The 16,601-nt window shown below is 46.9% G+C and overlaps 1 protein-coding gene across 2 annotated transcripts in view; it reads right to left on the bottom strand.

The window, feature by feature from the left end:
• Positions 1-540: 540 nt before the first annotated feature.
• The window catches only part of LOC148540344 (proprotein convertase subtilisin/kexin type 5-like), a 150,511-nt gene continuing 134,450 nt past the window's right edge, over positions 541-16,601 (bottom strand). For both annotated transcript variants that reach the window (XM_088443472.1, XM_088443473.1), the window contains one exon: positions 541-2,691. In XM_088443472.1, the coding sequence (XP_088299598.1) occupies positions 2,276-2,691 (416 nt within the window). In that variant the 3' untranslated portion in view covers positions 541-2,275. The remainder of the gene's footprint in view (positions 2,692-16,601) is intronic.

Here is a 16,601-nt window from a genome sequence, read left to right as displayed (position 1 = left end):
CAGCTGTAGGCAGTGCTGCACATGCGCTGCTTTTACAGATGTAACAGCGCAGGCGTAGCACTGATTACAGCACTGATTACAGCTGCGGTAAGTTAATGTAGACAGGGAAAACTCTATTTCCCGCAAAAGCTGTCATCGCAAAAATGATAGCTTTTCTAAATAGATAGTTATGGAGAGGAGGAATGATGAATTAGTCCTGCAATTAGGAAGAACTCCATGCAAGTTCTGAACCTAATTACCTCCAGATAAATTTTAGGTATAATGAATAGCCCCCCTGGTCTTTATTTAAATTTAGCGTGTAAGTTTATTTTATTTGTTATTAGTTTGGTGAAATGTGCTGATAGGGGGTTTAAGGCTAATGCAGCTGCCCACAACTACAGCCATTTGTACGTGGCTCTGAAACAGCCTCAAATATTCATTTAAAGAAACACAGTTGAACAATGAGAAACATTTGAGAAATACAAACAACAATTTACACCGGTTACACTGAGAATCTGCATTCACATCTCTCTACTGGGATATTGTGACCTGTAAAATATAGATTCTTTTACTTTGCTTATTCAATTGCCACATATTTGTTCAATAATGCACAGAAAATTGTGTCCTTCCTCCACGACGGTTTTATTAAAATCTCTTTAATTAGGTAAACATCTAAATTGCATAGGTTCTGTGGCTGGCTGGCTTTATCAGGCATAGAGAATAACCGTCTGCACTGGATGTGATTAATGTAAAGGAACAATGGACCTCATTCAGAGGCGGTCGTTAGTTGCAAGCGGTCGCACTGAATCAGGGCGGACACTTGCATCCTGAATGGCCGCCTCCTTGTCGATCGTTAAACTGTGGGCTACCACCCACAGCTTAACGACCGACCAGGTTGATGGTCACGATGGTAATCACCATCGCGACCATCGGGGCTTACGACCAGACCCTAAGGTTGGGTCTGGGCACTCGTAAGCCCCCAGGAAGCTCCCCATTGACATCACTGATAATGTCAGTGCGGCCGCCCACAAAACGGTAGGCGTTCGTAAAGGAACGCCTCCGTTTTGGTAACCACCACCCCCGGCCCGCCTACCAAACGGGGGCAGCTGTCGATCAACATCGACAGCCGCCCCTTTGGTAGCGCCCCTTTGCACATGGCCGCTGCGTGTGCGCAGCCCTAACCATCGAGTCGGTTACGAGCGCATCGGCGCTCGCAACCAATTCTGAATAAGATCCAATTTGCTATTTTTTCAACTTGAAGGTGCTATCATCGACATCAACTAAATATACAGACACAGAAGAAAGAGCTCTTTATTCTGTTTCTGACTTGAAGGGGCATTTCACCTGGTGTTAGTTACATAACCTGTGTAATTCATGCATCCTTGATTAAATATATATTTTAGAAACTATACTCTATACAGAGTTATCTCTCTTCTTCCTCTACTCTCTTCCCTACCCATTCAACCCCCTTTCCAAGTCCATCTTTCTGCTACCTTCTTCTCATACCTACTCTCTGTTCATTCAGTTCTGTTGATCTAGACATTCCCCCTGCCTGTATGTCTCTACATGTAACCCTGCCTGTACGTGTGTATATGTCTCTATATGTAACCCGGCCTATTATATGTGTGTGTCACTATATGTGAATCTGCCTCTATATGTATGTCTCTCTTTTGTTGGAAATGATGTGTGTGCAGGTGTTGCTATTGCATAGTTCTGTAGGCATACACCAGAGAATGACTGAAACCATAAACACCCCAGTTACTTAACCAGTGGTGTTGATTTATGGATAGATAGCAGGTACAGAAGTACTCACTGTTACATACACACTGGTGATGTCACCCTTTTGCGTGAATAAAAAGTTGTCACTCAACTCTACACGTGTTGGTGTAAAACAGTGGTTCTCATCTCCAGTGTACAAGTATCCACAACAAGACATGTGTTCTGGATTTATTTACTCATGCACATGTGAGTTGATCTATTTTGCTGGGTCAGTAATTATCCCACTTGTATCCTGAGGCAAAAATACTGAAAACATGACCTGTTGGGTGTACTTGAGGACTGGAGTTGAGAATGCTTGATGTAATACTACAAGAGCAGATACATAAAGTGACTTTAATCCCTTTGTGCCATCAGTTTGCAAATGAATGACTGTCTTCTATTAGACCATATTATTGATCCTAAAGGCTTAAGACCCACACCTGCATACTAAGAAAACTGAGACTAGCTGGATGAATGCTGGCCAGCAATCGCATACCGTACCTATTAGTAATTAATTAGCAGAAGTTGCTTTGCAGTGTTATGCTTTGTTTATGTAATCCAGATCATGCAGTACCCCTCTGTCAGCTGGACATAGCTTAAAGCTAAGTTTTTTGTACACAGTTCCATCTCTAGTGCTATATACTATGTCACATTCATCCAAACTGTCCTCTTCAGCGTCAGATCCCTTTTTGTGAACAATGCTATCCTCATAATAGTAAGAGGCCACCTGGGAACTTCCTCTTAGCCTTTCGTAGCTCTGTTTCCAGCACAACATCTTCTTGGATTTGATCTGCCAAATGCTAAATACTGCGACTGCCATGATCAGGAGCAACAAAAATAAAACAGGAGCCGCAGTAGAATAATGAGAGACTGACGGAGAGAAGCTGGTTCCAAACTTCAAGTTCTTCAGAGCAACTTGCTCGGCTTCAAGCTGTAGGTGCTTTATGCACAGCACTACAAGACAATAGGCAGAGATAGGGATGAACAATGTTTCTTTCAAGTCCCATGTTTTACCTTTTTTAAGTAACCCATGCATGCAGTCTTACACAAATACATACTTCCGATAGTAACATAGTTATAGTGAGTCAATCATACTATTTCAGGTGGAACTAGTATGATTGACTCAAAAAGCAAAATAAAATAATGTAACTACCACACATATATGAATTATCTGAAACAATTTATTACCATTTCCCTTTAAAATAACATCCCCCACCCCTTTCCATACATCTAGCTCTTCCCTACACCGGTGGCATCACAAAGGAGGGTGGGCCGCACCTGGGTGTCACCTGCCGAGGGGTTACACCGAAGTGTCGACTCCACAGTGACAGGAACAGGGTGCTGCACTGTAGCATTACGTGTAGCACTTGGCTGCCCGCACCTCCGGGACCCAGGAGTGACTAAAACCGTGGTTTGGGCTGCGAGGTCATGTCCTCTTTTTCACTGGCGCACAGGCTACTATCGTCTACCAGGATTCTGCACTGAGTGTCACCTAGGTGAGTTACGCCACTGCTCTACGCTCATCTCTCAGCCCCATATGCACAATCTCTAAGATCATTTTCATGTTGTTTCTATTCTGTATGAACCTTCTAAGGTCTCAAAAATAAATCAAAAAGATTTTTATAGCATAGTGCTTATGCAATGTGGTTGTTTTGTTTCTTTTGTATCAGTCAGCGTGTTTATACATTTACAGGGGAATCCCAATCTGTTTCAGTGAATGTATTAAAGCGCATATCCACTACACGATTAAAATGATTGAACGATAACAACATCTTTATCGTTCATTATTCATTAGAGATGTGCGCCGGCCCTCGTGTTTTGGATCTGGATCTCCCCTGGTTTTGGGTCTGAATCTGGTTTTGGATTTTTTTCCTTGGTGTTTTGTTTTTGTGTTACGGTTTTAAAATCACTTAAGATGTGCATTTTTTTGCTACTACAGTATTAATAACCTCAATAACATTTATTTCCACTCGTTTCCAGTCAATTTTGGTCACCTCACAGCTCACAATATTGATTTTTTTTTCATCTAGTTAAAGGGCCAAAAGGTTGCATCCAGCTTGCTGGCTCAAAACTGAGTGATATAATTATTAATAGAGTTGAGGACTGTGCAAAGATGATGGTTGGGATACCCTTGAGGATTGAAGGCATGGGCCTTCATAGAGGACAAGGAGGTTGACGGCCTTGCATTCTCATGATGACTTCTGGCAGCAGCTACAACATATGGTTCTTGCTTTCCTGTCATGTGACAGCTCTCCATATTTTCTGCAGTCTTGAAGCAGTGTCACAATCACCAATAGTGTAGCCAAGGTGTGGTTACAAAATTCACACACGTGCAGTAGTGTGCGCACACAAAAATATTAGAAAAAAAGACAAATTATGATTTTTATTTTTTGTCAGCTCCAGAAGAACTTGGCCCCAGAGCAACGATTGATCACAACTGGAGTCAGGCAGCGCTAGTTTGTAACTTGCATTGCTGGCTGGCTCTTGTGCGCTAAGCCTAACACCCACGAGCACATACAGAAGAAAAAAATATAAGACACTTTTATTGGGTTTTTTTTTGGAGCACGACTGTAGTCGGGTAACACAAGGTTGTTGCAACGTGCGTTGCTGGCTGGCTCTTGTGCGCTACTGTGGTTAAGCCTAACACGCACGCGCACACAGAAGAAAAAAATATAAGACACTTTTATTGTTTTCTTTTTGGAGTACGACAGTAGTCGGGCAACACAAGGTTGTTGCAACGTGCGTTGCTGGCTGGATATTGTGCGCTACCCATGAGCACACACAGAAGGAAAAAATATAAGACACTTTGATTGTTTTTTTTTTTGGAGCACGACTGTAGTCGGGCAGCACAAGGTTGTTGCAACTTGCGTTGCTGGCTGGCTCTTGTGCGCTACTGCAGTTAAGCCTAATACCCATGAGCACTCACAGAAGAAAAATATATAAGACACTTTGTTTTATTTTTGGAGCACAACTTTAGTCGGGCAGCACAAGGTTGTTGCAACGTGCGTTGCTGGCTGGCTCTTGTGCGCTACTGTAGTTAAGCCTAATACCCATGAGCACACACAGAAAAAAAAAATATAAGACACTTTTATTGTTTTTTTTTTTAGCACGACTGTAGTCGGGCAGCACAAGGTTGTTGCAACGTGCGTTGCTGGCTGGCTCTTGTGCGCTACTGCGGTTAAGCCTAACACCCACAAGCACACACAGAAGAAAAAAATATAAGACACTTTGATTGATTTTTTTTTTGTAGTTCAGAACTTGGGCCCAGAGATGGACACAGCAGACAGTCCAGATGGATCAGCAGACAGCACAGTGACAGCACCGTGACCAAAGATCAGAATGGATCAGCAGATGTGACAGTGACAGCACCATGACCAGAGACCAGAATGGATCAGCATCAGCCCAGGACACAGCAGATAGCACCAGCACATCTCCCAGCCCTACACTACCCACCCTCCCTGTTCAGTCTCCACAGCCGGAGTGAAATGGCATCCGTCGCATGGTCCCTTATATACTACATTGATCATAGAGACAAAAGCTCGTGAACCGCGAGATTTCAGACTCTATCGTTTTGACTCAGTTTCGAGATCAGAGTAAGGCGGGAAACTCCGAGCCTGCTTGGATCCGACTCGGTTATGCTAAATTCGGGTGGGTTCGGAACTCTGGAATCCAAACCCACTCATCTCTATTAATCATGCAGTAATTATGCCAGCAATGACCAGCAATGCGTGCTCCCGCTGGTCATTGTCGGCATTTGTCATCACCTGAACATGCAGGCCAACCTGACGAGATCGTCAGGTTGTACATGTTCGGGGATGAGAGAGGGTGCCTGCACTGCACAACATATCATTCAGTGTGCCCACATTGGCCCTAATTCAGAGCCGCACGCTGCTGGCGGGCACTCGCTCTGAATGTGGGACAATGTGGGCACAAGCTGTGGGAGACCACCCACAGCTTGTGCGAGTGACCAGGAGACCATCGCGATTATTGTGACCATCGGGCTTGCGACGAGACCCTGGGGTAGGGTCTAGCTGCCACAAGCCAGAGTGGACTTCCTGCTCTAATAGAGCAGGAAGTCCACTACTGACATCTGTAGTGATGTCAGTAACCCCTCCCAACAAACGCCAGGCGTTCCTAAGGGAACGGCTGCGTTTGTTCAGCCATCCCCCCTACCCGCCCACAAAACGGGGTGAACTGTCACTCACCATCGACAGCCACCCCGTTATGTAGCGAGCCCTGTAGCGACTGAACTTCAGTCGCTCAGCGGGGCTCACGCACACACGACCCGGCGCATGCGCAGTGCGCAAACAGCGGGGCACTTGAGAGCGGCCCTGAATCAGCTCCATTATCCACTGCACAGGATAATGAACGATTACGATGTTGTAATCGTACAGTCGTTCTACACTCGTGTAGTGGATATGCATCTTTAGCTTCTACACAGAGCTAATTTCTGCAAGAAGCAAAAAGTTAAAAAGTACATATGGCCCGGCCATACGGTACAAACCTGCTCCTTGTATTTACAGCCAGGAAGGGGGTGCTTGGAAGTCAGTGCAAGCCACAGTAGCACCTGTGCACCAGAAATTAGATATAGACAATTGGGTTGAAAGTGGAAAATGAGCCTGTCCAATCTGGTATCTAAATCATTTAGTTGTTGTCATTACACATTGGTGAATAATTTAAAGCGCGCATCATTACTGATATCTTGTATACACACTAGACGATAAATTGAACAATAACGATAACATTTTCGTTCATCGTCCAGTGTGTATGCTAGATATAGTTAACGATGCGCGCTTCCGTGGATCGTCAACAATCTCTTTCATCGCCCGTACTTGCAGGACAAACTGAAGATATTGTCAGGTTCTGCAAGTTCGGGGATGAGGGAAGGTGCCGTCAGTGAATGATATCGTTCAGTGTGTATGCTCAATGTCATTAACAACATTGAGCCCGGCGGTGCAGGGGAAACACTTAACGATATCGCTCATGGAGCTTATCTTTAAGTGTGTATGAGCCTTTAGAGAGTTCCATTCAGTGTCACCTCTCCACTACTTTGAAGTCCTCCTTTTGGCACAGGTACAGGAAGTGTTATGCAGCTGCTTTCTGAGTGTTTACTCTCAGGTGCCAGGCAGGTTTGTATTTTCAGGTGTGTCAATGTTCTTACCAGTAAGATAAACAACATTACGTACTCACTAATGGGAATATTTATCACTATTATTTTTACTAAAATAATGTGAAAAACAGGTGTTTTCACACACTTTTCACATTATTTTAGTATCACTTAAATGTATGAAAGGGCTTTTGTAGCGTTTTTTGCAAAAAACTATTTCAAGCCCATAAATGCGCATGATTTTAGTAAGCAGATCACATTTCCCATACGGCCTCAGATTTACTAAAATAAAGTTGTTAAAAAATAACAGTGGAAGCCTTGTGATAATAACGCCACCTGGAGATGGCGTTATTAGGACTTTCCCCCATTTCACCGACTCCTGCTCCGTTCTGACAGGCAGAGCATAACTGGGAGCCGATACCTGTGATCAGCTTTGTGTGTCTAAATTAGGGATGTGCAGGCTCGGTTTTACTCGGATTTACTCGGTTCTTATCGCCACTTTACCGCAAATTCGGATTTATTATATTGGCTACCCAAAATACATGATAGGCGATAGCCAATAAAATGCCGTTTAAAGATCCGAGTAAAACCGAACCCGCTCACCTCTAGTCTAAATAGACCACAAGATGATTACAGTAAAAAAAAAATAATTGAAAAAAAACTTACCTGCACCCAGGGGTTGATCGGTGATCCGGGCAGTTCCTGTGTGACTCCATTCAGCTGATCTCTGGGATCCTGCTCTGTGACCCCGGCATCTGACTTGTGCTGTAAACCGGCATCTCTTTTTTACAGCACAAGTCAGATGCTGGGGCCACAGAGCAGGAGCCTGCATATCAGCTGACCGGAGTCACAGAGGAGTTGACCGGATCATCGTGCAAGTAAGTGTTAGCTTAGTAGGGAAGAGGAAGGGTGGGGTCAAGGTTGCCCCCTAGTATTCAGTAAACTCTGAAAATTTTAAGATTTTGGAGTTTGCCTGTAAGAACCAATGCTATCTTCAGATGGCGTTGGTTACCAGAACCCCGCTCCTTCCTATGGGAAGGAGGTCCCTGGTTGCAAAGAGGGTTCCCTCCGCTGCTTCCGCACTGAGGGCCTGATTATCCCGAGTGTTCAGAATGGGTCCTGCTAAGACGAACGCAAGCCCTTGAATGCCTCTGCCTGATTGATGGGCAGAGGCATTTAAGGTGGCGGTGCTGGCCGGGTTTGGCCTAGAAACGTGGTGTCCACCCTGTTTTCCGGGAGTGGCCAGCCCAGGGACTGTGTGGACGTACGCAGTCTGCTGGGCTTGCAAGCCGGCCACCCAGAGTAAGCTGAGGCTTACTCAGCTGGCCGGCCACCTGGCGCTGTCCACCATCGTGACCATTGACTACCGATGATCGCGATGGTGATTCCAGCCTGCGACCTACATCGCAGTGCTGGGATAGCAAATGCAGCAGGGGATCATACACCCTACTAAATCCTGCTAGCATGCTCTTTTACACCAGAGGCATAAAATAATAACCTAACCATATACGTTATGCACAGTTTTCTGCATTTTGCTATGATGACCCAAATAGTTCAGCCCTGCCAACACCGCCCACCTTCGTCTCTTCCCTTACGGGCTTCTTCCATAGAGGAAATTATAAAGGTTGGCAAGTATGAGGTGTAGGCGGGTAGCGCCCAGCTCCAGGAGATCTGCCCACTTTTCCCAGTAACTGGGAGTGCCACCTGATTATCATTAGCCTTCTGGCCGTTCCGAAGAGTAGGATGGAATAGGTTAATAATACTGTAGGAACAAAAACAGGTAAAAATTACATGATTTTAGCTGTTTTTATAATTTTAAAATAAAAATACAGATCCAGGAAAAAAACAGACACTAGAGGTAGTTTTGGCAAAAAAGATTACTAAAACCAAAATGCGGGGGTCCGCGCATATCTATAATTGTGCTTACCCACTGCTGTAGACAAAATTAATTCCAGGCTAGACATGCTCTGGTGGTACAGGGCTCTATTTATTATCATTATTTTACTAAAATAAAGTGAAAAGGGGTGTTTTCACACCTTTTTCACATTATTTTAGTTTCACCTAAAGTTACTACAGGGCAATTGGAGTAGATTTCGTAAAATTCTATTCCAACCCCTAAGTATCACTTAGTTTTAGTAATCAGATCGCATTTCCCATAATTGTAATGGGAAATGTGATCTGGCCAAAGTTACTAAAAAATAAATTGTGAAAAAAATACCTGGGGAGGCCCTGGAGGTGGCGTTATCCAGGGTCTCCCCCGGTTACCGGACTCCTGCTCTGCTCTAATGTGCAGAGCCCAGAGCCGGCCCCAGTGCTCAGCTGTGTGGTCTAAACAGACCACACGCTGATACACTACAAAAAAAAAAAATAGTCAAAAAATAAATTAACTTACCTGAGTCCAGGTACCGGAGTTCAGGGCTCCGGTGATGTCCTCCCTCTGGTCAGCTGGTCTCCCATACTGCACTGCGGCCCGGTCATCAGGTGACCGGGTCCCAGTGCAGTATGGGATGTCAGCTGACAGGAGTCATGGAGGACATCACCGGAGCCCGGATCATGCAGGTAAGTGCAATTAAGGGACGGGAAGTCGCGGGGGGTCTGCAATCGTGGAGGCGGGGCTTTGCACTGGGGTGGTAGCAGCTGCGGCCAATCAGCGCATGTGCGGGCACTTGTCACAGTATTTTTTGCGAAAATACCGTGATAAGGATTCGCAGGGACAGAGCTTTATCGCAAGCTCTGTCCCTGCAAGGGATTTTTAGTAAATCCCTGTGATAATGCTTGAATTTGGAATGCGAATTCAGTCGGTAATATCACACTACAAACATTTCCAATGTGGAGTGTAGTAAATAGAGCCCTTAGACACAACAATTAAGCACTGGACAGCAGAGCTCTGGAACCAAGGGCAGAACACTACATCATAATTCACTATAGCAAAACCTGGGTAAAGGCCCAGCGCTGATTCTATAGGAGAGGGCCTTTTCTGGATATGCAGAGTGCTGACTGTAACTTTACTGCACACACATTGAACCTGCATATGGGCATAAGAGGCAACCAATTTTCTCCTTTGGGTTTTATAGAATGTAGAGACCTTAAGGATATACAGGTATTGTGAAACTACATGTGTCAGGAAGCACTAGCAGCCTTCGACTAGCAGAGCATGCTGGCACTTGCGATTCAATAAAGATCCACATTCCCTCCCATCCAATGGTTGTCAGTGCATGCTAGAACATGTAGTTCACCAACAGCTGGAGAAACAAAGCTGCAAAAAACATCTGGGGACATCGTTTAGTTTTATGTGCACTTTTATGCTTATGGAGAATAGGCACTTTCATTTAACTAAAGGGCTAATTTGGGCACAATAAAGGGAAGTTTGGATGTGAAAGGATGTCCTTCCTTTTCCATCCATAAAAAAAACATCTATCGCACCAAATTTAAAAGACCCCTCTCACTATTGTTAATGTCTAATATGCAGGGTTGACTCGTAACTAGGGTAGTGCGACCTGTGCCATGGCACAGGGCACTGCAGGGCAGGGGGCGCTGTTTGGGGATGTAAGTTTTCCTGTTTATTATCAATCTCACTTGTAGCTTCCACTTCTTTTATCCCCAGCATCTCCTGGCCTCCCCTATCTCTTCCCTGACCCTTCCCCATGAGGCCATGGCCCTTTTTTCAGATGCACTATCTTATGTCCCTAATTAAAAAATGGGGGGGGGGGGCAATGCCAATGCTCTTTCTGGCACAGGGCACCAAAAAGTCTAGTTACAGCTCTGCTAATATGTATGATTTGTATACATCAAAAGTGTAGACTGGAAGATTTGCACATAAAAAATTTGAAGGAGGGAGTTAAAGCTCATGAAAATCCTGCACTGAGCTACTACATTTTTATTACTGGGTAGTGGGAACACGTATGACCTACACTTATGATTATATCTTTAATAACCCTTATGAATCCAAAGTCTATGGCATGGCTGCACAGGAAATACAAGTTTATAATTGAATAGATACACAATTACTGCAATGACAACATAATGCAACATGTACAAAAAGTGTTTATATACTCTAATATGTACTAATGGGCCTGATTGAGAGAAGTAACCAACTGGCATTGTAGCTGCATCTGGGTACACAGCTGCTATATGAAAGTATGCAAATACAGCAGCTGCCCGTAGATGTATTAAGACACCCACCTGCGGCTTTGCATATCCAAGCACCTGCATACAAAGTCACAGCATCGGTCACAGATTATTCAACTATCACAGTCCTGAGTAAGTAAATGGTCCCACAGAATGGCCATGGGAAGTAAGATGCAGGAGCATGTTTTCTGCATAGGGGATCGCAGACGCAGGCAGAGGTACGTCCTGAAAACGGTTATGACACGTATGTGTTTTTGCCGCCACTCCCCGTAACCTCTCCCAAATGCTGATGGTTTGTCAATCACACTGCGAATAAACAGTCACTATGTGCGACTACAGTAGGGGTCTATTTACTAAGCATTTTTAGGAGACAGAGTGAAAAGTGATAAGAAAGTGACAAGGTGCCAGCCAATCAGCTCCCAACTGTCATTTTTCAAATACAGCCTGTGAGATGACAGTTGGGAGCTGATTGACTGGCACCTTGTCACTTTCTTATCACTTTTCACTCTGTCTCCTAACACTGCTTAGTAAATAGATGCATTAGACACATGCACAGTCTACCGAATATCGTTCAACTGTGAAAACATTGGCATAGCGTACTTCTCTGAATCACACCCCATGTCTGATAATGCTATAAATATTATTAATAAATGTTTTACAGCAAGTTCAAAGATTTGCTTTTTGAGCATAGATAAGAGTTATCAGAGTATTGTGGTGAACTTTAGTCTACAATAATTCATTTATCTTTTCCATGGTGCTTTAAGCAAAGAAATTTAGAAAGGCAGTTTAAGAGCTGTGCACTGTGCATGTGCAGCGATTGATTTACAATTCCGCTTACACAGAGGATTAATTCACTAAATGTGAATGACAGGTACTGTAGCCAGCATTTGGGGGAGGTAACGGGGGTGGTTAGAAAAATGCAGCTGTGTCTGAGTGTTTAAACACTTTTCTGGCTGTCCATAAATTAGTCACTGTGTCCTTGGTCACAGCAAGAGAGCCCTCTGCTTGTCTGGAGACCCGCTGTGTCTGCAGCATGTTACTCAGAAGGTCGATGGCCACTTGATCTGCGTTTGACATTTCAGGTTTTGTGCGATTTCGGCAAATGTGAGATGCTTACAGTGGGAGTCTCTAAGCACTAGACGGCAAGTATATCATTTAGAGATGAGCGGTTCGGATTCTGTGGAATCCGAACCGCTCCGAACATTGGGGATCCGAGTCCACCCGAACCCTGTTCGGGTGTTCACCGCCTGACTCGGATCCCCGTTCGGGGCCGAACGGCGGCCGCCTGATGTCGGATTCTCACTAGAGAATCCGACATCAGGTCTCCTATTGTGTAGGGCAGAGCGCCGTGATAGCGCTCTGCCCTACACAGATACAAACACACAGCCGCCAGCGGCAGCTGTGTGTTTGTTACAGCAGCCAATGAGAGTCACACAGACTCTCATTGGCTGCTGCACGGAGAGAGCCGGCTGGAGCTCACACATGTGCTCCGTCTTCCGGCTCCCTCCGCAGTGTGTGACAGGCTCAGCAGAGCGGAAGGCGCGGGAAATCAGGAATCAGGTAAGTTTTTTTTTTTTTTTTTACTTGTGAAAGTTGTGCAAGGGCCGGGGGCGCTACTGGGGGGGGTCTGCTACTGGGGGGGCTATACTACTGGGGGGGTCTGCTACTGGGGGGGCTATACAACTGGGGGGGTCTGCTACTGGGCATCCATACTACTGAGGGGCCTGCTACTGGGGGGGCTATACTACTGGGGGGGTCCGCTACTGGGGGGGGCCATACTACTGAGGGGCCTGCTACTGGGGGGGCCATACTACTGTGGGGGCATACTACTGGGGGGGCTTACTACTACTGGGGGGGCCATACAACAGGGGGGGCCATACTACAGGGGGGCTACTACTGGGGCAGCCTACTACTGAGGGGGGCCTGCTACTGGGGCAGCCTACTACTGGGGGGGCCATACTACTGGGGGGGCTGCTAATGGGGGGCATACTACTGGGGGGGCCTGCTAAGGGGGGGCATACTACTGGGGGGCATACTACTGGGTGGCATGCTAATGGGGGGCATACTACTGGGGGCACTGTATAGGGGACCCTACTACTAAGGGGACTGCATAGGGGGCACCACTGCTGGGGGCATTGTGTAAGGGACACCGCTACTGTGGGCATTGTGTAAAAGGGGCACTACTGTGGGCATTGTGTAAAAGGGGCACTACTGTGTGTCATAACATAAATAAGAGACACTACTTTATGGTGTAATGTGAATCAGGCCCTATGTGCGGTGTAATGTGAATAAGATTGTGCACTGTGACTCTTTGGGCCGTAGCCCACTATGTAAACAAGTACTGTGACTCTGCTGGCCGTACCCACTGGGTGGGTGCACTACTTTTCATTTCTGCCACTGCTGTGTGGCAATGTGTCATAGATGTGCTTTATACTGTGGTGTCTGTGTCATTGTGCCGCTGCTTTGTCGCTTAGTAACCAGTCAGCTCACTGCAACCTTTGGCCAATAATGTTGAAAACAATATTATAAGCTGTGATATGGTCTAAATTGACTGGAAATTAATGTTATTGAGGTTAATAATACTCTAGGAAGAAAAAAAAGACCAATTTATGTGATTTTAGCTTTTTTTGTCAATTTTTGTAAAAAAAATCCAAATCCAAATCCAAAGCCAGTCACCGCAGTTTGGCAAATCCAAATCCAAAGCCGGACGACGAATTAGAACCAAATCCAAATCCGGCAAAAATGGTCCGGCGCACATCCCTAATATCATTAGCATATTATTGCAATTGCGATCCTTGAGAAATCACAGCTGCGATGGCATTTGTATCCACATCTGAATCAGGCCCAATGTTCTCTTACATACATAGAACAACGTCTGGGAGGTGGAGGAGTAAATTAGTTTGATCTGATAATGACGCTTTAAGGAAAGGTTTTTCACATGGTGTGTTAAGGCCCCCATATATCCAGGGGTGTAGGTAGAGCGGTTCTGGTGAAGCGCGAGCTCCGGACAGATCAGAGGGCGCTGGCTGTGGCTGGAGTCCAACGCCGGCATTTGTTTAATCGAAGACAGACTCCCGGGTGTCGGCTCCAGGTGCACTGCTTTCGGCTTCATTGTGGCAGCCAGGATTCCCTGACCACCTCCTCCTCTGCTACTGCACAATGCCACATCTGCCAGCAGAGGCAGACTATGCTGTGTGGGCACTAGGCATGGCCATGGGCCCTCCCAGTGGGTGGGTGGAGAGAGAGATAGGTCACTGGCATTAGCTTACTGGTGGAATTGAGCGGTAGTGAGCTGTAAGGGAGGTCCCAGCAACTCTGACACCCTAAGTAAGAAGATGATTAACACTAGAGGTGCATACACACATAACGATTATTTGAACGATTTAACTATAACGACGTCGTTATAAATCCTTCAGTTTCAGAGTTATAACGATGAACGATTATCGTTCATGCGTGTTCCCGTTGTAGTTTGTAGTTCATTCTGACTGACCAACTGAACGATTTTTATTAAGGGAAGTTACAAAAATAGTTTGTAGTTCAAAAAATCGTTCATTACACTTTAAAAAATCTGACAGATAATCTGACAGAAAATCGTTCATAAAATCGTTGGTAACAAAATCGTTGTGTGTGTATGCAGCTTAAGTTACTTTTTTTTCACTTTACATTCACAAGCTCAATTCCCCACTTAGCTGCCTGCCTCCAGTCCTCTCCTGCCTACCAGCACGCCTCCTTGCCCATGTTCCTGCCCCCATCCTGTCCTTTCCTGCCTACCCGCACATCTCACTGGCTCCTCGCCTGACTCCAATCCTCACCTGCCCGCCCGCCTCACCCGCCTCCAGTCCACTCCCATCTACCCACTTGCCTCCTCACCTTTCTTTAATCCTCGCCTGCCTCCAGTCCTCTCCTACCTACTAGCCCCGCCTCCCGACACCCGGCCCCTGTACAATTAGTGTTTTACACAGGCAGCCTTGCCTGTTAGTGCCTGGCCGCGGCTGAGCCTCTCTCGTGAGAAGAGAGGGCAGCCTATTAAAGGCCCACCCTCCCAGCTTGCTGTCGGCATCAACGGGGGGGTGAGCAAGTGGTGCGTGCAGCACTGGCGCAACACGCTCAGCATAGCCTGCATTGCAGGGAGGCAACAGGCTAGTGAGGCGCTCTCCATGCCTGTGGCAGTGTTGCTGTTGCCGGCTGCCTCCCCCTGGCCGGGTCCCTCCCCCTCCTCTCGTCTCCTTCCCTCCGCTCTCACCCCTCTCCTCAGAGGCAGACATGTCACAGCACATATAGTGCTGGCCCGCCAGTTCTCCAGTAAAGTGGCTGTGCTGTCATCGACAGTCCCTCGCTGCCCCCGCCAATCCCCACTGGGCAGGACCCGACAGGTAAGTTGACTACTGGTGGGGTGATGAGAGGGGCTTTTTTGAGGAGGGCTGTGCTGAGGAGGGCTATGAGGGGGCTAAGATGTGTGGAGTGCTGTGCTGAGGGGTGCTATGATGTGAGGATAGCTGTGAGGGGACTATGATGTGAGGAGGGCTGTGAGGGGGCTATGATGTGAGGAGGGCTGTGCTAAGGGGGGCTATGATGTGAGGAGGGCTGTAAGAGGGGCTATGATGTGAGGAGGCTATGATGTGAGGGCTGTGCTGAGTGGGGCTATGATGTGAGGAGGGCTGTGATATGAGGGGGGGCTGTGCTGAGGCGGGCTATGATATGAGGAGGGCTGTGCTGAGGGGGGCTATGATGTGAGGAGGGCTGTAAGGGGGACTGTGCCGAGTGGGGCTATGATGTGAGGAGGGCTGTAGGGTGGGCTATGATGTGAGGAGGGCTGTAAGGGGGGCTATGATGTGAGGAGGGCTGTAGGGGGGCTATGATGTGAGGAGGGCTGTGAGGGGGCAACGATGTGAGGAGGGCTGTGTTGAGGGGGCTACGATGTGCGGAGGACTGTGCTGAGGTGGCTAAGATGTGAGGAGGACTGTGCTGAGGGGGCTAAGATGTGAGGAGGACTGTGCTGAGGGGGCTAAGATGTGAGGAGGACTGTGCTGAGGGGGCTAAGATATGAGGAGGACTGTGCTGAGCGGGGCCATGATGTGAGGGGGGCTATGATGTGAGGAGGGTTGTGTTGAAGGGTGGTATGATGTGAGGAGGGCTGTGCTGAGGGACTAAGATGTGAGGAGGGCTGTGCTGATGGGGGCTATGATGTGAGGGGGCTATTATGTGAGGAGGTTCTGATGTGATGGGGGCTTTGATGTGAGGAGGGCTGTGCTGAAGGGGGCTGTGAGGAGTGTTGCGAGGGGAGAGGGTTTTGCTGTTTTGTGGGAGCATGTTGTGATGTAGGGAGAGGGTTGACACTGGGGGCACAGAGGAGATGGTGCTGGGGCAAAATGGAGGTGGCAATGTGGGCAAAGAGGAGCTGGAGCAGGACAGTGGGATGTATTGGAGAAACCGAGGTGGATGGTATTGGAGAGTGACAGGGGGATGGTGGTGTTGAGATACAGGGGGGTGGTACTGGCGAGAACCTCTGTTGCATGTTGATTAATTTGGCTTTATTCCTATGCCAACAGGCGGCTTCCGGACCATGTGATCTCCTGCATGAATAGTGAAAACCGACAACTGCCAAGACACAGCCTGTCCAGGGAGGATC

This window comes from Taudactylus pleione, unplaced genomic scaffold, assembly GCF_031769625.1.
Source record: "Taudactylus pleione unplaced genomic scaffold, aTauple2 ptg000019l, whole genome shotgun sequence".
In the NCBI taxonomy this organism is placed as follows: Eukaryota; Metazoa; Chordata; class Amphibia; order Anura; family Myobatrachidae; genus Taudactylus; species Taudactylus pleione.
This window is presented reverse-complemented; position numbering and strand designations above follow the sequence as displayed.